This window comes from Salvelinus fontinalis, chromosome 1, assembly GCF_029448725.1.
Source record: "Salvelinus fontinalis isolate EN_2023a chromosome 1, ASM2944872v1, whole genome shotgun sequence".
Classification (NCBI taxonomy): Eukaryota; Metazoa; Chordata; class Actinopteri; order Salmoniformes; family Salmonidae; genus Salvelinus; species Salvelinus fontinalis.
The window spans coordinates 26,315,122-26,342,941 of record NC_074665.1 but is presented as its reverse complement, the minus strand read 5'-3'; the positions used below and the strand labels follow the sequence as shown (position 1 = coordinate 26,342,941).

Here is a 27,820-nt window from a genome sequence, read left to right as displayed (position 1 = left end):
AAGACAATGACCCAAAACACACCTCCAGGCTGTGTAAGGGCTATTTGACCATGAAGGAGAGTAGCACTCCAATCACCCGACCTCAACCCAATTGAGATGGTTTGGGATGAGTTGGACAGCAGAGTGAAGGAAAAACAGCCAACGAGTGCTCAGCATATGTGGGAACTCCTTCAAAACTGTTGGAACAGCATTCCAGGTGACTACCTCATGAAGCTGGTTGAGAGATTAACCTTTTACTATATATATATATTTATTGTTTTATCCAGCCGGATAAACACTCCAAACAGCCTACCCGACCACTCAAAGGCATCCTCATGGTCCCGAAGCACACTGTTGCCTCGCTTTGTATCACATTCCAATGATAAAACTGGGGGGGACAAAAATGTAATTTCAGAATGTGGGAGAGACATGTAACCCCAGTGAAAGTTGCACTCCTGCATGCAAGTATTTTTACCCCAAACCTGTCTGCAAAACAAATCGCAAACCCATTTTAATGTTATTTTTGAAATAAGAACATGCTTAAAAGAATATAAAATACCATTAGCCATTTCCCGAAATACTTACCCACGAATTGCATGGGCTAACATCGATAAGAAATACTAAGTACTGAGCAGTAATAGAGCTAACAGGAGTTCGTTTTTAATGGCTAAAGAGTTCACAACGAGCTGATACTATTGGTCTGCCTATTCTGATCAGCCAACCATATGTGGGGGAGTGTTTTGGATGACAAAGGAAGGAGGGGTTATCTTTTTTTAAGTGTCATGTTGTATATTGATGGCGGGAGTCCAACTATCACTAGATGGTGAGCTTTTCCGCTGCCGTGTTGGGATTTGATGTGTCGTCTTTACCAGCCTCACACTTCCTTCTTTCTGTAATATCGCTGGTCGTCACTAGTTGCCACAGCCAAAAAGTAATAAACCTCGACTATTTCTACCATTTATTTTCTGAAAATCTGATTTTAAACCTAACCCTAACGTTAAATGAAGACCAAAAAGCAAATTTTTGTTTTCATCAGTTATTACGATATTGCCAATGTTGACTTAGTGGCTGTGGTAACCAATATCTCTGGCTGTGTGTGTTGTCGGACCTCAGTGGGTGGGACCAAACGATACCTCAACAACAAGATGGATTAATCGTGACAAATTCGGGAAACCCGTCATTGACAACGTTCTATTTACTTGTGTCAGGTTATTCATTGAAACACTATTTAAATGTCAGTTCTTATGACATGAAGGTTGTTGGTTCAACATCAACAATGCAGCTGTCTCCCACCAACGGAGATTTTACCTTCGTCTCGTCAACTGAAGCCGATGGTAATGTTAGCAGGCCGTGAATACTGTCATATGTGTTTCATATTCATTTTAGTTAGCTTGCTAACTAGCTACCGTATTTGTCAACACGCCAATCTGCTAGCTTGACATTTAATTAAAGTATTTAACTAACATTGAGTCATGGTGTTGTCAATTTTGTCAAGTTACGTAGTGGTTCAGAGAGATTTGACAGCTTTCTGCAGCTTTTACGGCTAGGCTAGCGTTAGCAATCCAACTAGCTAACGTTAGCTATATCACTGAAGTAAATTCAACTAACTATATTCTACTGAAGATAAGTGTAATACATAACTCAAAAGTCTATTTTAACTAGTTGCATGTATTGCTGATTGAGTAAATAAAGTTGAATGTCATTTAGACAGTAGGACAAACAGGGGGACAATTATTTTCGACATTCTTCGTCCGTTTTTGCTTAACTGATGTGATTTGGTTTGGTGTAAAACGATCTACCGAGGAAAAAAATGTAACGTTATCCTTAATTGTGATGCGGTTTTGGAAACCATGAACATATACTGTACAGTTCAGGAAGGTAGAAATTCAACGCATGTTATGTGTACCAATAATCTATTACATTAAATTCCCTACAGATCTAAGTGGTACTATCGATGCCCCAGATGTTAAATTGAACATGGGCAGCGACAATGCAAAAGACCCATATGCAACCACGTTCCTGAGGAAACGAGGCTATGGCTGGCTACTGGAAGTAGACGAGGATGACCCAGAAGACAACAAACCTCTTCTGTAAGTACCTTCTTCAAGAAACCCTTTCTTTGTCCATGCACATTGATATTAAAATGACACTGACATCCAATTTGGCCATCACTGCTAACTAAATGTGCTGATATCTCATGATGCTCCTGTTCTCTCTCATATGCTTGTATGATTAGGGAGGAGCTGGACATAGACCTGAAAGACATCTACTACAAGATCCGCTGTGTGCTGATGCCAATGCCCTCCTTGGGCTTCAACCGGCAGGTTGTGAGGGACAACCCTGACTTCTGGGGTCCTCTGGCTGTCGTGCTCCTGTTTTCCATGATCTCCATCTACGGACAGTTCAGGGTGAGGCGGCAGGACAACCTGTGCATTTTTTTCTCAGATCACACCAAAACAATGTGTCCTTTGGTACCATGTCACAATTTTCAGCTTGAAAGTTGTTTGAATTATTTGTTGCATTATTTTATTTCCTAAGGTTGTGTCTTGGATAATTACCATTTGGATATTCGGATCTTTAACAATCTTTCTGCTGGCTCGTGTTCTCGGTGGTGAGGTAAGCTCCACCTTTTTAAGCTAAAATAATTCATATTCCTAGTCTTGATGAGTAGTACATTTCTCTTACTTGATACTGTACATGCCTCTGGATGTGAATTTGCTTCCTATTACAACATGAATGATGTGGCATGCTGTGAAACACTGACTTGCATTGTTTTATATCGGATAGGTGTCTTATGGACAAGTCCTTGGAGTGATTGGATACTCTTTACTCCCGCTCATCGTTATAGCTCCATTGCTTTTGGTCATTGGGGGTTTTGATGTTGTTTCTACACTAATAAAGGTGAGCACATCAGCAAAGATAATCAACATTTATTCTCTCACATTTTCCACAAAAAACAATCTCTAATTCAGCACTGCAAATTTGATTTAACATACACTAACATATTCAAAGCTTTTGTACATTTTTAGATTTTTTTTGTAAATAATACAAATGTACTCTTAAATCAGATATGAGTGTTTATTAGTTGTCAACTGTCTTTCATTTTCCAGCTTTTTGGAGTATTCTGGGCTGCTTACAGTGCTGCTTCTCTACTTGTTGGGAATGAATTCAAAACCAAGAAGCCTCTTCTCATATACCCTATTTTCCTTTTGTACATCTACTTCCTGTCACTATATACTGGGGTCTGATTGGACAAATGGCTACTCTGAGCACTTTGGTTGGAGACTAACACAAAGCACTGTGAAAAGACACAAGGATTCATTCCACAATGAAAATAAGGAACATGGATTTTTTTAATGGTTGTTTTCTCCCTCTTCTTTTATCTGTTTACAATCCTAGACTGTGGGGATAAGGGTATATGTTACGTCAGTGTATTTAAATGTGCCCGTTACCTCTTTGCTCAATTAAAAAGCAGTAGCGTATAGTGTAAGGCTGCATTCAGATTTAATTGTAATTAGAACCCTGGTTTGCATTCGCATCATATAATTATTTAATCAAGGTGTGAAATCTGGTTTTGGTAATCATGTTGGGGTCACATAGATTTTTGTTAATGCTTTTATTCCATAGAGGAAGGTGGTGCCAAATACAGTGCACAAATGTTCAATTAGAACCAAGGGGTTAAGAAAGACGGCAACCCCTAACTGAGGTTCCACCATTATTTTGTAAGGTAGTGGGTTTAACATACTGTTATGCATTATTTAGTTGTCATTTTATGCACCTTTTCCAAACCTTTTTCTTAAGTTATGAATTTCAGCCTGGGTAGGCCCGTAGATGGGCAGTTTGAGTGAAATAAAACAGTCTACTAAAGTGTGGTGCCTTTCATTAGTTATTTTATACAGTTGTTTAATCTTTTATTGAACTGATGTATATTTTCAGACAACTTCCTTGTATCGATTGTACTACTGTATATAGCTTAATGTGTTGTAGAGGTGTACATGTTTCTAAATGTGATAGTATCAGAACATGTTATACAATTGTGGAACATTTGTAGACCTGGAACAATAGTGATATTTATATTGAATTCACAGTGGGGGGTTAAAAGATATCAACATAATTGTCCATATAACTGTTGTACTGTACTAGATATTTTAAAATACATTCCCTCTCATATGTAAAATGGTATCATTAATTTGCATGCCTGTTAAAAAACACTCACACCCAAGCTTTTATGGAGGATTTACCATAATAAGTAAAGACTATTGGCCAGGTTAAAATTAGTCGTGGTGTTTACAGTAATTATATTATAAATGATTAGCTGTAAACATGAACCATATTTAATATTGTGTGTTGTGCTGACACATTGTATATAAGCGTTCTAGTGGTTTCTAGTGGTAAAGGATGAACGGAAATGTGCATTGGTTTTACAGTAATGCGGTCCAAGCCAATTTCTGTGTTATTTTGTGTCCGTCTTCAAGGGCTTTACAAATTATAAAAGGTCTTTGTGGGATGCTAAAACTCAACAGACCGATTGTTGATCTGTACAGTAGGGGGGCGTTCGTTCGCTTGCTTGCTGTTGCGCGGTATGCTATAGGGACCACTGGGCGATGGGTTTAAGGGTTTATTATTCGGGGTTCTTGGGTGGGGATCTGCTGTACATCCCAACATCAGGCAAGGGCTGTATCAAAAACAAAATAGTCATAATTACATATAACTTACATAGCTAGTCATTTATATCTATGGGAGTCACAACAAACACAATTTACAGTAGGGAAATAATAACATTCACAAAACAGTAATCCAAAGAGGTTCTCTGTCTGGACTACGGAGTCAACATCGCAGTGCCCTCTCTGGTGTCGCGTGATAGCCAAGCACTACGCTAGTTCCGTTTACCTGACGTTCATCTGAGTGCAACGCTCGTAGCTTTCTCAGTACTGATGGTGAATAGCTACAGCTGCGGTAACCGGTGGAGGAACAGAAGCCGCAGAAGGAGAGTCAGCAGTAGTAGAGGAGCGGTAGTTTGGGATTAAACGTTTACAATTATTAATCTTACTCGTATAAACGGTAGCTTCCTAAAATCAGAAGGGAACGGGGAAAATAAATAAAGATGGCGGCCGCGGCCTCGCCGGGCTCCTGCTCGTCCACCTCCTCAGACTGGATTGTACTGAGAGACGGTTGCCTTCGTTGCGACGAGGAGGGCCTGCGGAGCCTTTCCTACCACCCGGCCCTTAACGCTATCCTGGCTGTTACTAGCCGGGGCAGTATAAAAGTAATCGACGGCACTTCAGGGGCCATACTCCAGGCCTCGGCCTTGCATGGTAAGTCAGGGCCAAGGAACTAGCTAACTGGTTTAGTTAGCTAGGTTGCTAGCAATCAGGTGATTGTCATAACTATCAGATGAAACGACACTGGTCAACAATGTAACGTTACATTGGGCCTGCTGTGGTGGTTGACTTGGGCTAAGTTAGCTAGCAAATAAATATATATTTTAGAATTTGTCGTGAATTCTGACATTTAGCTACTGATTCACATGCTAAACAAATTGCTTTTGTTATCCGATTCCTATAAAAACCACTTGAATACATAAGTAACTAAATGTCTTAAGAATCGTCTTGCTGTCAAGACGTTTTGCTAACTAGCTAACTAGCGATTTGTTATGAAAAAAGCTCCGATCATGAACTGGCCGCAAAGCTAGCGAACCCGCTAACAGTGTATAACGTTTTGTCAACATTCAATCAATCGTTGTCATAATAGCTAGTTAGGCACATTATCTTGCTTAAATAGGTAGCCTCTATGAATAGGGTAAGTAACATGTAGATATCTAACGTTAATGTTAGTTACCTAGTTAGATTGTAGCCGGTGGTAGTTACCTAGTTAATTGTGATGACACTAACATTACTAGTGAGCTAACTCGTTTCGTTTGCTGTGTTGGGCCAAGGAAGCAAAATGTGTATTGTGAGATAGCTATCAAACTTAGTTAGCCAGCAATCTGCAAAGAAAGTGTTAGAAGGCTAGTTTAGTCACATTACTTACAATGTGAAGTTACATTCGCCAGTTGGCTACATAGCTAATACCGTTAGCTAGGTAAGATGTAAATTAATCGATGATCACCAGCACCGCGCATACATGTGTCGCAGTAAATGTTAGCAAGCTTGCTAGGTAACGTTAGTTTGTTGTAGAATATTTATCTAGTTAGGTAACGTTAGTTGGCTAGAAAGGTTATGACGTGTTGCTATTCCTACTACGCAGAACAATAAAGTGTGCAATGCCTGTTGGCAATCTAACGTTAGCTAATAACGTTAAGTTAGTATTGTAGCTGTAACATTTTGGGTGGAAAATGGTTGACGAAAGTGAATAGGCTTGGCTTTAGTTTTTTTGACAATTTATATTTGACGATGCCAAAAAATTAGAAAACATTAGTGTTTGTTCTTCAACGTGACCCCCATCTGTAGCTACATTGAATGCAGACTTGGCTGGTGGGAGGAACTATGGGATGACGGTTTTTGCCCTAGCACTACACATCTGATCCAAACAATGAAAGCTTGATTATTTGAATCAACTGTGTAGTGTTAAGGTAAAAACCAAAACGTGCATCCTTTGGGGTCCCGACGACCGAGTTTGGTTAACACTGCGTTGTATGCACACAATAATGCAATTATTATCGAGTAAGGTTACAGGCACACAACAATGCGATTGTGTATCGTCAGATTAATATAATAGTTCAATTAAAACGTTGACATGCTTTGCAAGAATAACGATTTCTGTAATAAGCCTGTTTGCATGGACACTGAAATCAGGCACTCTGATAAATGCAAAAAATATGCACTAAAAATAAATGTGCTATCACAACAACATGTTATTTTTGGGAAGCATATTTGATTCTGAGTTTGGACGTATAAAGTGTGTACAGTGCATTCGGAAAGTATTCTGACCCCTTGCTTTTCACACATTTTGCTACATTACAGCCGTATCCTAAAGTGTATTAAATAAAAACAAATCCTCAATCTACAAACATTACCCCATAATAACAAAAAAAAATAGGTGTTACATTTTTTGGGCAAATTTAATAAAAACGGATCTTTTCAGACCCTTTGCTATGAGAACAAAAAAACAAGCCATGAGGTAGAAGGAATTGCCTGTAGAGCTCTGAGACAGGATTGTGTTGAGGCACAGATCTGGGGGAAGGGTACCAAAACTTTTCTGCAGCGTTTAAGGTCCTCACAGAACACAGTAGCCTACATCATTCTTAAATGGAAGAAGTTTGGAACCACCAAGACTCTTCCTAGAGCTGACTGCCCGGCTAACTGAGAAATTGGGGGAGAAGGTCCTAAATCAGAGAGGTGACAAAAAAACCGATGGTTACTCTGACAGAGCTCCAGAGTTCCCCTGTGGAGATGGGAGAACCTTCCAGAAGGACAACCATCTCTGCAGCACTCCACCAATCAGGCCTTTATAGTAGAGTGGCCAGATGGAAGCCACACCTCAGTAAATGGCACATGACAGCCTGCCTGAATGCCAAGCGTCACTTCTGGAGGAAACCTGGCACCATCCCTACAGGGAAGCATGGTGGTGGCAGCGTCATGCTGTGGGTATGTTTTTCAGCAGCAAGGACTGGGAGACTAGTTAGTGTCAAGGGAAAAATGAACAGCGCAAAGTACAGAGATCCTTGATGAAAACCTGCTCCAGAGTGATCAGGACCTCAGACTGGGGAGAAGGTTCACCTTCCAACAGGTAAACGACCCTAAGCACATAGCCAAGACAACGCAGAAGTGGCTTCGGGACAAGTCTCAATGTCCTTGAGCGGCCCAAACAGAGGCCAGACTTGAACCTGATCGAACATCTCTTGACATATGTGAAAATAGCTGTGTGGTGACGCTTCCCATCCATTCTGACAGAAGTTGAGAGGCTCTGCAGAGAAGAATGGGAGAAACTCCCCAAATACAGGTGTGCCAAGCTTGCAGCGTCGTAACCTAGAAGACTCGAGGCTGTAATCGCTGCCAAAGGTGCTTCAACAAATTACTGAGTAAAGGGTCTGAATCCTTTTGTAAATGTTTAATTTCTGTTTTATATACATTTGTAAAACAATTCTGACCCTGTATTTCTTTGTCATTATAGGGTGTGTAAATTGAGAAATGTTTTAAAAATCAATTTTAGAGTAAGGCTGTAAAGTAACAAAATGTGGAGAAAGTCGAGGGATCTGAATACTTTCCGAATGCACTGTATGTAGCCAATTGTTCATCTTTGTTTCCCAGAATAATGGGAATGGTGATTAGCTTGAACCAGGTTGAATTAGCATTACCGTAGCATTTTACATTACAGCACATAATGAAGTGGTAATAACATAGTAACGTAAACTCACCCCATTCCGTACAAATGTGCGTAACCGCGACATTCAAACGAGGCTACAAAGAAAAGTAATGGGACTGTAGCGACTGTGTTGACTTCAAAATCGGGGGTGTGAACTAGGTTTCTATTCAAGCGTTGATCGACATGGTAATGGCTCTATAGTATTGGAGAAAAGTTGAAAAAACGGACCCTCCGTTACATCTTGACGTGTCATGTCGTAACGTACAGCACGCATAAAGCAACTATTTCTGTCTTACAATCTCTCTCCACCAGGTGTAGCACATCTCTCATCGTTTAAAAACAAGAAATGGACAGTAAGGGGGGATACCTAGTCTTTTTTTTCGTCATCATTGCATGCGATCATCATTCTCAAAGCCGCTGTTTACTTCTAAGATCACTTTAGCACCGCCCTAAAAACCTGATTCAAATTGGACACAAACCTTCAAATAGGTATGTAATGACACATTATATCAACTCTTTATAGTGTTTCATTTACATTTTAGAGGCGATAAGGTGAAAAAAGCAATTTTCCAACACGACATCTGTCCTTCTCACTATAACGCTTTAGTTTGGCTTCCCCACCCGCCATTTTTAAAAAGACCCGAAGGAGCTCATTGCCTTCTTGAATTATGCAGAAACGGGCAGCGTGAAGGTCTCTGCATGAATTCTGTTGGAAAGGGGAGAAATTGTGCTTTACAATGGTATTGAAATTACAGTTGATTTGGGAGTATTACGTTTTTGTGGCGCTAAAAGAAGGTCAATTGTACGGACCAAGGCGATGTACGAGTTTACGTTAGATGCTACAAAAGTCTTAAGGGTTGTTTGGGAAAATGTTTTCATCGTGAGTAAGTATCATTACAGTAATAATAATAAGGCTACCCGATAGGGCAATAAATACATTATTTTTGAGGAGATGGTGTCAGTGAAACAAAACAATTTTTGTGAAATATTAATAGGCTTTCCATATGTCTGTGCAAATATTGTGAACTTAACAAGCAACTTGCAGTTTAGTTCATAAATATTTAAAAGACTAACTTAAAAGTCTATTTTAGTATCTGGTTAACGTGATGGAGTTATGATCTGACAAAAGTCCAGCCAATGCTAGGTCTTAGTAGCTACTATAATACCCTGATGTTTGTTTCCTAGCTAAACCTGGAGGCCGTGTTAGGTGTCAGTACTTCCCTGCGGTAGACAAGGTCCTCTTCGTGGACGACTACGCAGTAGGCTGCAGAAAGGACTTGAACGGCATCCTGCTGCTAGACACAGCCCTGCAGGCCCCTGTGGCCAAACCAGAGGACATGGTCCAGCTAGAGCTGCCTGTTACAGAGGTAAGAGAGCCAGCCACTGACGCATGACACAAAACGCACTCATACGTAGCACTTGGAAAAGTGGGCGAACTCACATTTGTGATTTTGCGAAGACCGTTTTTTAAAACCCCATTCATAGAATCAGTGACCTTCATATTATATCTTTAACAATTGTCTTCTAGTACCACACACAATGAACAACAATGCTCAAAACAGTTAACGTGCTACTTTGGCTGATTGTCATCTTACAACAAAAAATGTATATTTCTAAATACATTTTAAATAGGGCCGTGACGATGCTAGTGTCACAGTACTCATTAGTATCGTGGCAGGATAAATCTGCTTTGTGTGTTAACTTCTTAAGGAAACAGCTCTACTGCATTATGTTAAGATTAAGATCACTTTGTTATCCAGAGTCAAATGTATTTATCTTCCAAGCTATAGCACACTATTGTACATACAGCAGGTTAAGAGTTAGGTCTGCTTTGTGTTTTCATTTTTACCATGGAAAAAAACATTGCGATACTGGGTTTTGTAACAGCCCAAATCTTTACTGTTGTGAGTGCAAATTAGGATACAGATATTGATAATTGAATTATGTCACACTAGTGCAAGCATTGTCTACCTAGCTTCAAGATCACACAATCCCTTCGACAGGCCTGCTTAATGTAGAAAAACTGGTCCACCGTGAGCGAACACACATGCTAACCGTGGAGAATCCACCACTCCCATGCATTTATGTCTGAATAAGAATGACAATGCTTGGCCTGTGCAAGTGCCACAGACCTGTGTAAAAAAATAAAAAGCTGCTACGTCAAGATAGGAATCAATCCATTACGCCCTTGAAATAGTTATTGATGGCACTCATCCTTGTTTCATGTCCTTTATCTTTTACCTATGGTATTTGTGGCACCTGGTTACACTAACTTTTTAAATTGAACTATTTGAACACAGCATTTCCCCCTGTAATTAGTCAATATAGCCTACAGAAAATTGCTGTTGACCCCATTGTGGTATTCCAACCTTTTCCTGAAAGGGATGCACAGACAGAAATGATAATTTCAGAGTACGGTTTGGCAATATTACAATAGCATCTTTTATCCACGATGATTGACCACCATCGTCGATGGTGTCGACATTGTGATGTGACAGACAATGGTTTAGCTTATTTGAACTTGACTGGCGCCACACAGTAAAAAGCTGAACGCACAGCAGGGCAGCACACAAGTGACATTCTGGATAATTTGCCTATTCCTTTTTTATTGCCTATTTCAATAAATGTTATATAACCCACAGATCGCGGGAGAGGGATGTAGGCCACACGCAGCAGAAAATTACACAAAATCACCGCCAAATGTCCAGTTAGAAAATATTTTTTCTCTCTGTCGGATGTATGGGCATTAGGTTTTAGACTAAAATATATATAAATATAAAATATATATATTAAATAAAGGACACTCCTTAACTATGTTGTCTGTTTTAAAAATTGTATGCTCGTCACTTCTCTCTCAATTCGTTAGGCTTTGAATATGACTGAAGGCTATCGTTTTATGCATGGCTTTCTCCCGATCAAACAATGAATGTAAGAGTTCCGTCTCAGTTATTTAAATAGTCTAAAAAAGTAAGGTAGCCAGAGGACTAATAATGAGTGAACATTCAATAGCCTATTGAAAAATCGAATGACAATTTTAATCAAATTGAAGCTTACTATGAATAAAAATGTCCATGCCGGCCGGGAAATCCCTCAATGTGAGGTTGAAAACCAAAAGGTCAATAACCTATTCTCCTCCTGCTAGCCCTATCATCAAAGCTTCAAGACAAGTTCAAATTATAAACAGTAGCTTATTTCCCAAATATTTTGCCTACGAAGGCGTTGTCCTAAAGTTGTTGTGGCTTTAAAAAATAACCAGAATGAAAGTCTATAGCATAGGCTATTCTCAATCACACCTTTTTATTATTTTAGAATTCAAATAAAGGAATTATTATCCAGTTCTGAAGACGGTAGACTGTTTATGTCCAGCCCTTGATGTAGGCCTATAACCTAGCTCACTACGGTTGACAGCCCGTTCCTCATCAGTTATTGCTCCATCATGTGCGTGCCACAGACACACCTGTTCTGCTCCACCAGAAAGGAATATTAGAAAATATTTGCCATTGCCTGCAATTGGCCTCTGGCCAGGTTTTCAACAACATTACCTTTGGTAATGATTTGTCCAGCGTCATTCGATTTTGCTCAATAGCCAACTGTTTTTGCAGTGATTTTTGTATTTTTATTAAAAGGAAAAGTCTGAGGGTGAGCAATAGCATCGTATATCACAATGTTTTATGGGTACATAATCACGATAGGACAGAGGTTGACCTCACCCAACCCTATTTCCCCAACTGGCGGCTAGCGTGTAGGTTTTATTTGCCCCCCAAGTTTTCTGAACAAAAAAAATGTTTTTTCTTTGTTGGACATAAGACTGTAAAAACACAAGGAAATCAGTTCCAAGTGAAAGTGTCTAGGGTTTATCGAGCATGAATGTACCACCATCCAATCTGCAGAAACTGCTTGATGCCATCGTGTCAGCATGGACCAACATTCCTGTGGAACATGCCCCGAAGAATTCAGACTGTTCTGGATGCAAAATGGGGTCCGACCCAGTACTAGATGGATTGTTGTAACCCTTGACTGTTGCAATCCCGTTGGTTTCAAAGCAAGGCTTACTTTGCTTTATGACCTTTGCCTGTATGTGCCGCATGTCTCACTTTTTTTGCTTTAAATCATTACGGGCTATCTAGTGTGGTTTGCTCACAGACAGTAGGCAGTCCTATGTATTCAGAGACATTTCTCCCTCATTCCTCAGAGACTGATGTTGTTTTAATCATCACCGCAGGCGGTTAATAGATCTGAGCACAAACAGCCTATATTCCAGGATTAGTTGTACCTCACAGCCAAGACCTTTTGTAGCTCAGTTTGTAGGTGGTTCTTTGTAGCTCAATTGATAGAGCATTATGCTTGTAACACCAGGGTAGTGACTAGGGCTGTAATGGTACACGTATTCATACCAAACTGTAAAGTATGAGGACCTCGGTTTGGTCCGCACTGTGAACCTGAATGAGTACATAAATAAAACACAAAGCCTTTAGGCTATGCCTACACTGCGATGTATTCCATTGCCTTGACAGTAAATCTGAGTTTTTATTTTTTTCCTTTAAATCAACTGCAGCCTACGTACACGTAATCAATTATAATCTTAACTGGCAAATTTCAAACTATCCTTTTGTGAGGTGCAGCTGAGGAACTCTGTCGTTGGCAAGTGGTGGGATCGATAAGCCAGAATTGGAGGATCCTCCGTCGTTTAAATCTCCCGTTTGGGAGCATTTTGACATTTTCGCTTACAATGGCGATGGACAGAGCTTTGGATAAAAAGTTAATAGTATGTTCTCCACTGCTCAATGTGCAGAGTGGTGTGTGTAGCTTGTTGTCTGCTACAAAGCACCATTACAGTCATAGAGCCAAGTTAGGAGATTATCTAATCAATGGAAGATGGAATTTAAAGTTAAATGAGAAGTATAGGCTACAACGAACAAGAGCCAGGTAGATGCTATTTAATAATCTGTATGGAGGTGGTGTTTGTAACTAGGACAGTAAGAAAGCGTATGCAGACTCTGATTAGTCTAGATAGTTGGCTAACGTAGCTAGCTATTTTAGCCAACTAGCTGCTCTCGGTTTGATGCAGTTAAGACAAGTACTACGTGATCATATTGGATGATATATATAACCTAGCTATGACAAGCTAGACGTTAGTTGACTAGCGCAAGTCGGTTTTCTTTGGTTGCTGCCTCTCCCTTGCTCCTGTTTCACTCGCTCACAGTACACACACTGCAAGGCCCCTCCGCCTGTTCTCGCTCGCGCTGTATCAGCACTGATTTGAATAAAGTAGCTTAAATTTAATTTTCTGCTGCTTCCCTCACTCGGATCCGACAACGTCCTAATGGAACTGGTCGTCCGTTCGGAGAAGGTCTCGATATTGAACAATTTGATTTATTCATATTTGTCCGGGTGGGAAAGCCCCAGGTCCATTTCGGAATGAGTACAACTTCCAACAGTTTTTTGTTTATTTGAAAAAAATATGCAAAATTTAAAAACAACCTACTTGAGGCCCAATATGACAATCCCCGTCAAAACAAACAATGCCAGGAACATTGAATGATTTTACAGAAACTGGGCCACAAAAATTAACTACATAACTGTTGGAATTTCATTTTCTGCTGATCCGTGAACCCAAAACCGCAGTACATACTGAACCATGGGTTTACTGAAACATAGTATGTATGCTCGCAGGACTGTAAGTTGCTTTGGATAAAAAGTCTGCTAAATTACATTTTATTATGGTTTATTATGTAATAAAATAACATGTTTTCTATATTTATATGCTCTGAAGTTGTCCCAGTATTGATATTGGCTGCATGCCAGTACAAGTGCCCCTAAGTTTTACTGGAGAGGGATAAGGGGGCAAGAGTTGCTTATTTAGTAAAATCGTTTTATTCTAAGATGCTATGAAAACCGGGTGGGAAAGGGGCATTTTTTTCTTCCTGTTGGCCCACCTGCAGAGTGAAGAGTTTTTTAAAATGTTCTTAAATTCTTGCATCCATAGCTCAGTCTATGACTTTGACAGTGGTTACATGGCACGGTCAGACTGGTTGAAATGACAGATTGTGCCTTTAATAACCCCTGTGGGCGGCTTCCTGGTGTGGGTGTGGCTGTGTATACTTTGTGCTGCAAGTATTATTGATCTGCCCAGGCTGTTCCTCTCCTCTTCTGCAGCAGTCTATTACTGCCTGCCTGCTTTGTCTCGTCTGATCTGCCCAATCACTCCAAGGCGGCTCTCCCTAATGAGTAGTGACTGCCTCTTCATGCCAGCTATCTGTGGATAATTCTGTTACTAGATGATACTCTGGAAAGTCACTCATATTTCTAGTTTTACATTTTACAGGACACATTTTTTTAAGATTTTTTTTTAATCTAACACATTTGAATGATTTATGCGATTTGCGGGAAGAAGCCATTTATATCTGCATTTACAAAACACAGCGAGTGTCTTTCCCTTTCTGCTTAAAAACGCATAAACTCTTGCTGCATGTTGTAAACACAAATCTAAATAGCTCCTCATTGTAAAATCTGCTCTGCTTCTGTCTGCTCTGCTTCTGTTTCGCTCCAAATCATGAATGTAAAAGGAGTAATTTTGTGCTTCAGTTGCACTTCTCCACTCGGATGAAATATACAGTTGAAGTCGGAAGTTTACATACACCATAGCCAAATACATTTACACTCAGTTTCACAATTCCTGACATTTAATCCTAGTAAAAATTCCCTGTCTTAGGTTAGTTATGATCACCACTTTATTTTAAGAATATGAAATGTCAGAAAAATAGTAGAGAGAATTATTTATTTCAGCTTTTATTTCTTTCATCACATTCCCAGTGGTCAGAAATGTACATACACTCAATTAGTATTTGGTAACATTGCCTTTACATTGTTTAACTTGAATCAAATGTTTCAGGTAGCCTTCCACAAGCTTCCCACAATACGTTGGGTGAATTTTGGCCCATTCCTCCTGACAGAGCTGGTGTAACTGAGTCAGGGTTGTAGGCCTCCTTGCTCGCACACGCTTTTTCAGTTCTGCCTACAAATTTTCTATTGGATGAGGTCAGGGCTTTGTGATGGCCACTCCAATACCTTGACTTTAACACAACTTTGGAAGTATGCTTGCGGTCATTGTCCATTTGCGACCAAGATTCAACTTCCTGATGTCTTGATGTTGCTTCAATATATCCACATAGTTTTCCTACCTCATGATGCCATCTATTTTGTGAATTGCACCAGTCCCTCCTGCAGCAAAGCACCGTGAAAGGAGAGTGCTAGGACAACAACATGATGCTGCCACCCCGGTGCTGCACGGTTGATATGGTCTTCTTTGGCTTGCAAGCCTTCCCCTTTTTCCTCCAAACATAACGATGGTCATTATGGCCAAATAGTTCTATTTTTGGTTCATCAGACTAGAGGACATTTCTCCAAAAAGTACGATCCCCCCCCCCCCCCCCCCCATGTACATTTGCAAACCGTAGTTTGGTTTTTAATGGCGGTTGGCTTCTTCCTTGCTGAGCAGCCTTTCAGGTTATCTTGATATAGGACTTGTTTTACTGTGGATATAGATACTTTACTACCTGTTTCCTCCAGCATCTTCACAAGGTCCTTTGCTGTTGTGCACACTCCTTTTGAGGGAGCGTGCACTTGACATGCAGGAATGTCCACCAGAGCTGTTGCCAGAGAATGTAATGTTCATTTCTCTACCATAAGCTGCCTCCAATGTCGTTTTAGAGAATTTGGCAGTACGTCCAACCGGCCTCTCAACCGCAGACCCACGTGTATGGCGTTGTGTGGGCGAGCGGTTTGCTGATGTCATTGTTGTGAACGGAGTGCTCCGTGGTGTTATGGTATGGGCAGGCATAAGCTATGGACAAACAACACTGTGCATTTAAATTGTCATCGATAAATGCAAGAGACACCGCGATGAGATCCTGATGCCCATTGTCTTGCCATTCATCCGCAGCCATCACCTCATGTTTCTGCATCATGCACAGCCCCATGTCGCAAGGATCTGTACACAATTCCACAAGCTTTGGTTGCCAAGCAAGCTCGCTCATTCCGCCCACACTGCCTCTCTCAGGTACAGAACTGACTGATTAGGCACCAAACGTCATTTCGATAGTAAAAATGCTGGGGAAATATAGATTCAAAGCTGCCTGGCTGGATGTTAATGTTTATGAATGGTTATGCTAGACCCATTAAGGGATGTAGTAGAGGTTAAATGCCTGTGACGCATCGTTTTATTTGTGAAATTGCTCTAATTTGCCTCTTTAAATTGTTTACCCACTTATTGCATTCTCAGCGTTGAACAATGGTCAGAAGGCATCTTGATCTGAGACCTAATCGCACCTACCTCTGCGAACGAGTGGATTCATGTTTGCTCGTTATGTTCGCCTGCTCCCCCGGATTTGCCTTGTTAGCAGCGCATTCACTCACCACTCTGTCTAACGAGGAACTCCGCCCACGACATACCGAGAGGTGAAATTAACTACCTCAGCCCAGACCCACAGAGGCAAGTGGCAGAGATGTACCTGACAGCGTATTTTGAGTGTACAACTTTAAAAAAAAATCGCTGATATTTCAGTCAGATGTCTAGCGCTAGCTAGGTAGCTCAGGGGTTCTGGCTGTTAGCCAAGTAGCTAGCTATAACTAGCTGGCTAGAAGGATGAAGTTAGACCTAATGTTGAACGGAGCCTGACCTCAGCAGGAGAAGTTGACTGACATTAAGCTAGCTATAATCAAGATGTTCTCATAACAGAATACCTTTTCTCTACAGTGAGTAGTGAGTCAGATAGGGTTGAGTCAGGCTGTAGTTGCGGCAAAGGTGATACAGAGAGGAAGCATTGAAGCAAGCAGGGAGAGAGGTTAGTTATACAGTGGTTCCCAAACTTGCGGTTCGGGACCCATGTGGGGTTCCGTAAAACTTAAATGGGGTCCCCCGAGAGTCTTTCATCTTATTAAACACATGAATAACTTGTTTCTCTTCAAATGGGTATAGAATACAACATTTGAGTCAACTAAGGGCCTTTTACGCCATCAGAATTAACTTTCATGTTGTGTTGAAAGCATGTGGGACCTAAAATGGTGAAATATGACGATAATACAACATTGTTATTGTCATGTACACTGAGCAAAAATATAAACGCAACATGCAAGAATTTCAAAGATTTTACTGAGTAACAGTTCATATAAGGACATCGGTCATCATCAGTACTGACTTACCACTCATGTATGTAGTGAAACGTGTATTATTGAGTAGAACTTGGTAGTGATGAATAGTAAGTTGTTTTTTGTGGCAATATACGGCCATCTGCTTGCAACTAGAAACAATTGCATAATAGTAACTATTACAAATGGATGGTCCTTGAAAATACATTTTAGTGCTTGAAGAAGTACTCAAATCCTTGAATTTGACTTGCCACGTGTTCCAGTTAGTGCCAATATCCAGCAACTTCATATAGACATTGAAGAGGAGTGGGACAACATCCCACAGGCCACAATCAACAGCCTGATCAACTCTATGCGAAGGAGATGTTGCGCTGCATGAGGCGAAGGGTGGTCACACCGGAGACTGACTGGTTTTCTGATCCACGCCCCTACCTTTTTTTTTAAGGTATCTGTGACCAACAGATGCATATATGTATTCTCGGTCATGTGAAATCCATAGATTAGGGAGGGCCTAATGAATTTATTTAAACTGATTGATTTCCTTATATGAATTGTAACTCAGTAAAGTCTTTGAAATGGTTGCGTTTTATTTTAGTTCAGTATAATTGACTTGTGTGGCTGATAGCCAAATAGCGTTGCACTTCTCTGTCCCCTGATGAAAATTACACCTGCTCTTTCCATGAGACTGACCAGGTGAATCCAAGTGAAAGCTATGATCCTACATTGATGTCACTTGATAAATCCAGTTGAGGAATAGCTTGTGAATCTGTGCCATTCAGAGGGTGAATGGTTAAGGCAATATGTCAGTGCCTTTGAATGGTGTATGGTAGTAGGCGTACCGGTTTGTGTATCAAGAACTGCAACGCTGCTGGGTTTTTCACGCTCAACAGTTTCCTCTGTGTATCAAGAACGGTCCACCACCCAAAGGACATCCAGCCAACTTGACACAACTGTGGGAAGCATTGGAGTCAACATGGGCCAGCGTCCCTGTGGAATGCTTTCGACACCTTGTTGACTCTCAATAGAAAATGCAGGTGAAATGGTTTGAGAAACAGATTTTTTGATTGTCTTTTTGAAAATGCTTATTTCTGAAAGCAAATTGCGACACCCTGCATTTTTGTCAGTGTTAACAAATGGCATACGGTCTTGTGTAAAAAGGTGTTGGTTCCATCAGTAAACCAATTATTGTATCTCTGTCCTATGGTGAGTGTGGATCTGTGTGTGTGTTCCCTGCAGGCTCAGCAGATGCTCTCGGCCTGCCTGGAGAAGGTAGATGTGTCCAACACGGAAGGCTATGACATCTTCATCACTCAACTCAAAGAAGGACTGAAGAATACCTCACATGAGACTGCAGCCAATCACAAAGTGGCCAAGGTGAGTCACACTCAGCGCTCTGGGAGGGTGCGAACTGTGTCAACTTTCCTACTAACAAAGGATGCACATTTTGATAAATGTTGCTGCCGACTAACCAACCCCCATTAATCAGTTAACAAATGTTTAAATTAGTTCCAAACAGTAAAATGACGTGCCCAACATAAAATACCGTGCATGGGTACATTATATTTTAATAGCTTAAAAGACGGGACAATAACAAGCCTATCCTCTCATATTATTGAACATGCAACTACTGTAATGAAGCAGACAATGTAATATATCATTTCCAAAATGCATTTTGTGGGATAACACTGTTCTAAAAGACACACTTGATGTCATTTCATGTGACCGAGATTAACATCTTTGTTAGCAATAGGGGTGTGTTGAGTAGTCGGACAAAACGGTTGTCATAACGAATATGGGAAATCTTCTGGATACGATTATGATCAGAGTATTTTTTTTTTTAATGATCCGTAACTGGAAAAGGTCACTTTCGGCTACCGACACGCATCTTTCTGAAGTCAGTCATTCGGTTCTACATGGTCTAAATAACTCAACTGTCTCTAAAGAGAAGGGCATGCTGTAAGCCTACGTTGATTCTGTTGCTCTGAATGGATAGTGAAGCTGTATTTCTCCGCCCACTCATAATGTCACCCGATCAGCTTTCATCTAATTTGGCGACAGATTTTCGTGAATATAAAAAAATTATATACAAATCTGCGTAAAAGCAATATAAGCATTTCCCCACAAGACGTTTCCATCATATTGACTTGTGGAGAAAATAGGTTTGAACCCCCCCCTCCACAACTTGAGCTAGATGTGAAACCCCCCCCCCCAACTTGCTACAAATCATTTGTATCCATCTTTCCACTTCTACCGACACACAGTTAATGTTCTCAGAAAAATATATATAATAATGTGTGTATGTATACAGTTGAAGTCGGAAGTTTACATACACCTTAGCCAAATGCATTTAAACTCAGTTTTTTGAAATTCCTGACATTTAATCTTAGTAAAAATTCCCTGTTTTAGTTAATTTTAAGAATGTGAAATGTTAAAATAGTAGAGGATTATTCATTCAGTTTTTTATTTCTTTCATCACATTCCCAGTGGGTCAAAAGTTTACATACACTCAATTAGTATTTGGTAGCATTGCCTTTAAATTATTTAACTTGGGTCAAACGTTTCGGGTAGCCTTCCACAAGCTTCCCACAATAAGTTGGGTGAATTTTGGCCCATTCCTCCTGACAGAGCTGGTGTAACTGAGTCAGGTTTGTAGGCCTCTTTGCTCGCACACGCTTTTTCAGTTCTACCCACAAATTTTCTATACGATTGAGGTCAGGGCTTTGTGATGGCCACTCCAATACCTTGACTTTGTTGTCCTTAAGCCATTTTGCCACAACTTTGGAAGTATGCTTGGGGTCATAGTCCATTTGGAAGACCCATTTGCGACCAAGCTTTAACTTCCTGACTGATGTCTTGAGATGTTGCTTCAGTATATCCACATCATTTTCCTACATCATGATGCCATCTATTTTGTGAAGTGCACCAGTCCCTCCTGCAGCAAAGCACCCCCACAACATGATGCTGCCACCCCCGTGCTTCACGGTTGGGATGGTGTTCTTTGGCTTGCAAGCCTCCCCCTTTTTACTCCAAACATAACAATGGTAATTTTTGCCAACAGTTCTATTTTTGTTTCATCAGACCAGAGGACATTTCTCAATCTTTGTCCCTATGTGCAGTTGCAAACCGAAGTCTGGCTTTTTTTATGGGGGTTTTGGAGCAGTGGCTTCTTCCTTCCTGAGCGGCCTTTCAGGTTATGTCGATATATGACTCGTTTTACTGTGGATATACTTTTGTACCTGTTTCCTCCAACATTTTCACAAGGTCCTTTGCTGCTGTTCTGGGGTTGATTTGCACTTTTTGCAACGAAGTACGTTCATCTCTAGGAGACAGAACGTGTCTCCTTCCTGAGCGGTATGATGGCTGCGTGGTCCCATGGTGTTTATACTTGGGTACTATTGTTTATACAGATGTGTTACCTTTAGGCGTTTGGACATTGCTCCCAAGGATGAACCAGACTTGTGGAGGCTCAGATTTTTTTTTCTGAGGTCTTTGCTGATTGTCTTTTGATTTTCCCATGATGTCAAGCAAAGAGGCACTGCGTTTGAAGGTAGGCCTTGAAACACATCCACAGATACACCTCCAATTGTCTCAAATGATGTCAATTAGCCTATCAGAAGCTTCTAAAGCCATGACATCATTTTATGGAATTCTCCAAGCTGTTTAAAGACACAGTCAACTTAGTGTATGTTAACTTCTGACCCACTGGAATTGTGATACAGTGAAATAATCTGTCTGTAAACAATTGTTGGAAAAATTACTTGTGTCATGCACAAAGTAGATGTCCTAACCGACTTGCCAAAACTATAGTTTGTTAACAAGAAATGTGTGGAGTGGTTGAAAAACTAGTTTTAATGAAAAGTTTTAAGTGTATGCAAAGTTCTGACTTCAACTGTATATGTTTGTATGTATGTCATACCTCCCAAGTGGTGCAAGAGGCTTTACTACAGTCCCTGGTTCGAATTCAGGCTGTATCACAGCCGACCGTGATTGGGAGTGCCATAAGGCGGCGCACAATTGGCCCAGCGTCATCCGGGTTTGGCCGTGGTAGGCCATCATTGTAAATAAGAATTTGTTCTTACCTGACTTGCCTAGTTAAATAAAGGTTCAATTTAAAAAACAACTAGCAGCAACCGCAGCGCAATCAATAGGAGGAGAACAGTGGCTGTTGCTGAAAATATAGCTTGTTATGCAAGTGTTGCACACCAACAGATGGAGAAAGCCTACACCAGTCGAGCAATTAATTTCAACTTAATTTTAATTTGACTTTACAAACAACAAGAGGGCTTAATTGGAGTCTTTCTTCGGAGCCTAGACCTATGTAAAATAACTTAACTGGCTGGGCTAGGTTGTGAGGCTTAACAGCTTATGGCTCCAATCCTTTTAATGGGATGATATGACAACAGCCAGTGAAAGTGCAGGGCGCCAAATTCAAACAGAAATCTCATAATTGAAATTCCTCAAACATACATGTATCTTATACCATTTTAAAGTTAATCTTCTTGTTAATCACACCACAGTGTCAGATTTAAAATAGGCTTTACAGCGAAAGCACCACAAACGATTATGTTAGGTCACCGCAAAATCACAGAAAAACACAGCTATTTTTCCAGCCAAAGACAGGAGTCATAAAAAGCAGAAATAGAGATAAAATGAATCAATAACCTTTGATGATCTTCATCAGATGACACTCATAGGACTTCATGTTACACTATACATTTATGTTTTGTTCGATTAAGTTCATATTTATATCCAAAAACCTCAGTTTACATTGGCGCCATGTTCAGAAATGCCTCCAAAATATCCGGAGAAATTGCAGAGAGCCACGTCAAATAACATAAATACTCATCATAAACTTTGATGAAAGATACATGCTTTACATAGAATTAAAGATACACTTGTTCTTAATGCAACCGCTGTGTCAGATTTCAAACATCTTTACGGCAAAAGCACAATATTCAATAATCTGAGAACAGCGTTCAGCCACAAAAGGAAGCCATACCTGCCAAATTGTGCAGTCAACAAAACTCATAAAAAGCATTATAAATCTTCACTTACCTTTGCTGATCTTCGTCGGAATGCACTCCCAGGACTCCCACTTCCATAAGAAATGTTCGTAATGTCCATCATTTATGTCCAAGTAGCTACTTTTGTTAGCACGTTTAGTACACAAATCCAAACGCTTGTGCAGGTCCAGCCGAACGTCGGACGAAAACTTAAAAAAGTTATATTACAGGTCAAATAAACTCGTCAAACTATGTATATAATCAATCTTTAGGATGTTGTTATCATAAATATTCAATAACGTTCCAACCGGAGAATTCCTTTGTGTCTATAGAAGTAATGGAACGCAAGTCGATATCATGTGGAATGCGCGTGACCAGTACCTGGCTCTCTGCCAGTCAATAGGCGATGAGTTGAAAATCGACCAACCTCAGATTTATCACTTCCTGGTTGGATTTCTTCTCAGGTTTTTGCCTGCCATATGAGTTCTGTTATACTCACAGACATAATTCAAACAGTTTTAGAAACTTCAGAGTGTTTTCTATCCAATACTACTAATAATATGCATATATTAGCAACTATGACTGAGGAGCAGGCCGTTTACTCTGGGCACCTCTGTGCACCCTTCATCCAAGCTACTCAATAGCGCAAGGCACTGAACCCGAATTGCTACTGTTAGTAATACTGGGTAAGATCGTTTGCAAAATTACAAAAATTTAAAGGTTTCCCAAAGTGTGACGCTCAATGTCTCAAATGCAATATCTGTAGAATATCTTGAAGTATATGAATGCACTTCCGTCTCAGCATTGTCCTCTGCCTTACCCTTGTATGCCGTTGTTTTCCTGCCATGCAGAACAACATCCGCCCTTATGCTCATGCTCCAAAGATATTTAGACACTTTTTATGTAGAGAGATTATGCTCTCACTCTAGACCTAACCCCATTCAGATGACTGGTTGATTCTTTATTTTTATTTAAAAAATGTTACATTTTTGTGAGGGTCGATAGGCTGTTGGTCGATCAAGATTTCGTTAGTTGAGAAGCAGCAAACAAACCAAAAAATATAGCCGTTGCTGTCCACGGTTCTGAAACATCCGTGTGCTGTGATTGGCGCCTTGTCCTACACCTTGTTGCAATGTGCATAATAGCAAAGTTAACCAGCATGTTGGTGTTGAGAACAATGCGAAGGCAGCAGCAGAATGAAGAGATGCGAAAACAGCCCTTGTCTTATTGTCTAAGAAAAGTGAGGCGAGAGGGAACCACAACTTAAGTAGGTCTATAATCAAAAGCCTAACTGTTAAATGTGCCTGGCTTTATAAATCATCCATATGTACTGTATCATGAGAAATAAGACAGATCCTGCTTGTGTTGCCTGTTTCAGTATTTGTTTAATAGCCTACTGATTCCATGAACTCCAAGCCTCATGCAACCACGTCAGATAAACAATTTCCCAAATTCGGCTGCTGTTTTTATATTTGCTATGCTCTAATACATTTTTCATTAGAACAGTGCCTCTGGTATTACTTTAAAAAAAAAATGGATTCGATTTATTTAGTGTTTACACTCTTCCAAATTGTCACATTTATATACACTGCTCCAAAAAATAAAGGGAACACTTAAACAACACAATGTAACTCCAAGTCAATCACACTTCTGTGAAATCAAACTGTCCACTTAGGAAGCAACACTGATTGACAATACATTTCACATGCTGTTGTGCAAATGGAATAGACAAAAGGTGGAAATTATAGGCAAGTAGCAAGACACCTCCAATAAAGGAGTGGTTCTGCAGGTGGTGACCACAGACCACTTCTCAGTTCCTATGCTTCCTGGCTGATGTTTTAGTCACTTTTGAATGCTGGCGGTGCTTTCACTCTAGTGGTAGCATGAGACGGAGTCTACAACCCACACAAGTGGCTCAGGTAGTGCAGCTCATCCAGGATGGCACATCAATGCGAGCTGTGGCAAGAAGGTTTGCTGTGTCTGTCAGCGTAGTGTCCAGAGCATGGAGGCGCTACCAGGAGACAGGTCAGTACATCAGGAGACGTGGAGGAGGCCGTAGGAGGGCAACAACCCAGCAGCAGGACCGCTACCTCCGCCTTTGTGCAAGGAGGAGCACTGCCAGAGCCCTGCAAAATGACCTCCAGCAGGCCACAAATGTGCATGTGTCTGCTCAAACGGTCAGAAACAGACTCCATGAGGGTGGTATGAGGGCCCGACGTCCACAGGTGGGGGTTGTGCTTACAGCCCAACACCGTGCAGGACGTTTGGCATTTGCCAGAGAACACCAAGATTGGCAAATTCGCCACTGGCGCCCTGTGCTCTTCACAGATGAAAGCAGGTTCACACTGAGCACGTGACAGTCGTGACAGAGTCTGGAGACGCCGTGGAGAACGTTCTGCTGCCTGCAACATCCTCCAGCATGACCGGTTTGGCGGTGGGTCAGTCATAGTGTGGGGTGGCATTTCTTTGGGGGGCCGCACAGCCCTCCATGTGCTAGCCAGAGGTAGCCTGACTGCCATTAGGTACCGAGATGAGATCCTCAGACCCCTTGTGAGACCATATACTGGTGCGGTTGGCCCTGGGTTCCTCCTAATGCAAGACAATGCTAGACCTCATGTGGCTGGAGTGTGTCAGCAGTTCCTGCAAGAGGAAGGCATTGATGCTATGGACTGGCCCGCCAGTTCCCCAGACCTGAATCCAATTGAGCACATCTGGGACATCATGTCTCGCTCCATCCACCAACGCCATGTTGCACCACAGACTGTCCAGGAGTTGGCGGATGCTTTAGTCCAGGTCTGGGAGGAGATCCCTCAGGAGACCATCCGCCACCCCATCAGGAGCATGCCCAGGCGTTGTAGGGAGGTCATACAGGCACGTGGAGGCCACACACACTACTGAGCCTCATTTTGACTTGTTTTAAGGACATTACATCAAAGTTGGATCAGCCTGTAGTGTAGTTTTCCACTTTAATTTTGAGTGTGACTCCAAATCCAGACCTCCATGGGCTGATAAATTTGATTTCCATTGATAATTTTTGTGTGATTTTGTTGTCAGCACATTCAACTATGTAAAGAAAAAAGTATTTAATAAGAGTATTTCATTCATTCAGATCTAGGATGTGTTATTTTAGTGTTCCCTTTATTTTTTTGAGCAGTCTATATAGTGATGCACTGATATGACATTTTTGGCCGATATCCATTTATTTTCCTTGTCCCAAAACAAACGATACAGATATTTACAATTTAAGTGGCCTTTTCAACATTCTAGTACAGTTAAATAGTTAACACACACGTACGCAGCGGTCTAAGGCACTGCATCTCAGTGCAAGAGGCGTTACTACAGTCTCTGGTTCCAATCCAGGCACGTTGTCACATTCGGCTGTGATTGGGAGTCCCATAGGGCAGCGCACAATTGGTCCAGCGTTGTTTTTGGCATTTACATGTCCCCATTACCAGTAAAACATAATCAAAACCTTTCCTTCACTTACTTGCTATGCTGTTTCGTTCATTTGTTCAGTCGTTTCATTCTCAACCCGGATTTCATCATGCATGTCAAGCAGTGAAGTTTCAACTCTGTCTGTCCGTGGCCTCTCTTCCTCGGTGCGCACGGTCACTATGTCCATTTCCATCTTGTCCAGCTGTGTATAACATTTCGCGTAAACCCTGTTTCTTGTCTGCATCGAAGTAGTGGTCCTTGCAACCATGCTCGATGCTTAGTACGACACAGTAAAGTGAGAATGCCACCCAATTGCCTGTTCACAGCCTGTCGGCAGTTTTTGTTGAGCAGGCGTTTCAATGCCATGACAGAGGGTATCGCGTCTGCTGCAGGCGCAGTTGATGAGCTTATTTATCGAGTCAGTTCGAATGGAGCTAGCTAGTGTGTTCATGTTTTAAACATGTTCTCAAATGCCGTTGAAATGGCAGCAGCGGTATGACAACCAGTACATTCATGAGCATGCAATACTACTTTCCTCAGTACAAAATCCTTGTCAACCCACTGTGCTGTCAGACTCGGCATGCTCATGGGGCTGATATCGCTGTTCCAAATGTCAGTCGGGAAGCTAATAGCAGTGACGCTATTACTGTGTAACTCCGGTAGGGCAACATCTGAAAAATAGCGCACTTGGTAGTGTGTACCGGTGCTCGACCAGTCGCGAAAGTCAACATCACCCACGACAGAGAACGGTTGATTGTCAAGGGCAAGGAATTCCATTATCTTGGCATTAATGGATGTCGTCTTTTGAGTTGTCTCGCTGAAATGTTATTACTCTTTCAAATGACTGCTCGGCTTGACTGCTCGAGCCACTCAGTAGACATTGTGGGCTCGTTTAGGAATGCTGTGTTGCACGTGTAGCGCAAACTTTTTCGTGGCGCAATTACGTCATGTACCTACGTTATATAGATAAAGCACATCAGCTTTGACATCGGATTTTCACATCGGCGTTAAACTAGACATCGGGCCGATGTTGGTATTTTTAGCTAATATCGTCCGATTCCGATATGTTCACCGATATATCACGCATCCATAATAATAATAATAACCCTCTTTCTTGATCTCCTTTTTGTTATTATCATTATAATAAGTAATTGCATTAGTAGGCTTAGTATAGCAGCCTTGTATAACCACCATCAAACTGTAGACCTAAGAGCACATCCTCTTTTAGTCTAAATACCGTAACTTATTTAGGCATATATGTCAATACTTATATAGGCTACTGTGTCAGTCATTAATTAGTTCATGTCATCACACAGCATACGAGTCATTAATGATGTGAAATGCAATCAAGCATTTTAAATTAAAATAACAAAGCGACCATTGAATAATTAGCTTAAACTATATAAATTGACCATTCCATTTCGGTAATTGCATTCACAAATGCATGTGACTGTTTTTAGTCTTTGCTGTAATAAAGGATTTACAAAAATAATTGAATTGTTACAACACTCTACGCTTAATTTATCTAGTGTTTATATTGTTCCAAATTGTTGGAAATGATTATAAATTAACAGCATCGGTTTGGCACACACAATATGCACGCAGGGCTTGCTCCTTACCTTGATCTGCAGTATTTTCCACAACGAGTCAAATTTATTCCACACATGTGACTTCCCCTTTACCTCCTGAGCAACCAGTGAACATTCCCCCGTTTTTGAGTTTCTATTTCAGTGTTGGAGTTTGTTGTAACCAATTTATTGATGTGATTATGATATGCTATAGGACAGGCCCTATTGGTCACGTGCATGCGACGTGTACATGTCATGTAAAGAGAGCAAGGATTATTGAGGGAATAGGGAATGTTTTTCCTAAACAAGAGGGATTTCGGAAACAACTTTTTAGTCGGAAATGGCTGTAATTATATTGCTGCTACAGCAACACGGACAGCGCGA

The 27,820-nt window shown here is 40.9% G+C and overlaps 2 protein-coding genes across 22 annotated transcripts in view; both read left to right on the top strand.

Moving 5' to 3' along the window:
- Nucleotides 1-822: 822 nt before the first annotated feature.
- Nucleotides 823-3,846, top strand: LOC129851374 (protein YIPF4). Its single transcript, XM_055917881.1, has 6 exons — nucleotides 823-1,313; nucleotides 1,916-2,069; nucleotides 2,216-2,387; nucleotides 2,518-2,595; nucleotides 2,767-2,880; nucleotides 3,090-3,846. Exons 1-6 carry the CDS (start codon nucleotides 1,229-1,231, stop codon nucleotides 3,225-3,227), a joined length of 741 nt encoding a protein of 246 aa, XP_055773856.1. The 5' UTR covers nucleotides 823-1,228; the 3' UTR covers nucleotides 3,228-3,846.
- A 952-nt stretch (nucleotides 3,847-4,798) lies between these two features.
- The window catches only part of LOC129851277 (baculoviral IAP repeat-containing protein 6-like), a 143,749-nt gene continuing 120,727 nt past the window's right edge, over nucleotides 4,799-27,820 (top strand). For 7 of the 21 annotated variants that reach the window (XM_055917730.1, XM_055917753.1, XM_055917842.1 and 4 more), the window contains exons 1-3: nucleotides 4,800-5,294; nucleotides 9,469-9,650; nucleotides 18,667-18,804. In XM_055917730.1, the coding sequence (XP_055773705.1) occupies nucleotides 5,084-5,294; nucleotides 9,469-9,650; nucleotides 18,667-18,804 (531 nt within the window). In that variant the 5' untranslated portion in view covers nucleotides 4,800-5,083. Of the gene's footprint in view, nucleotides 5,295-9,468; nucleotides 9,651-18,666; nucleotides 18,805-27,820 lie in introns of all 21 variants that reach the window. The other 14 variants (XM_055917720.1, XM_055917776.1, XM_055917814.1 and 11 more) reach the window with 5 other exon arrangements.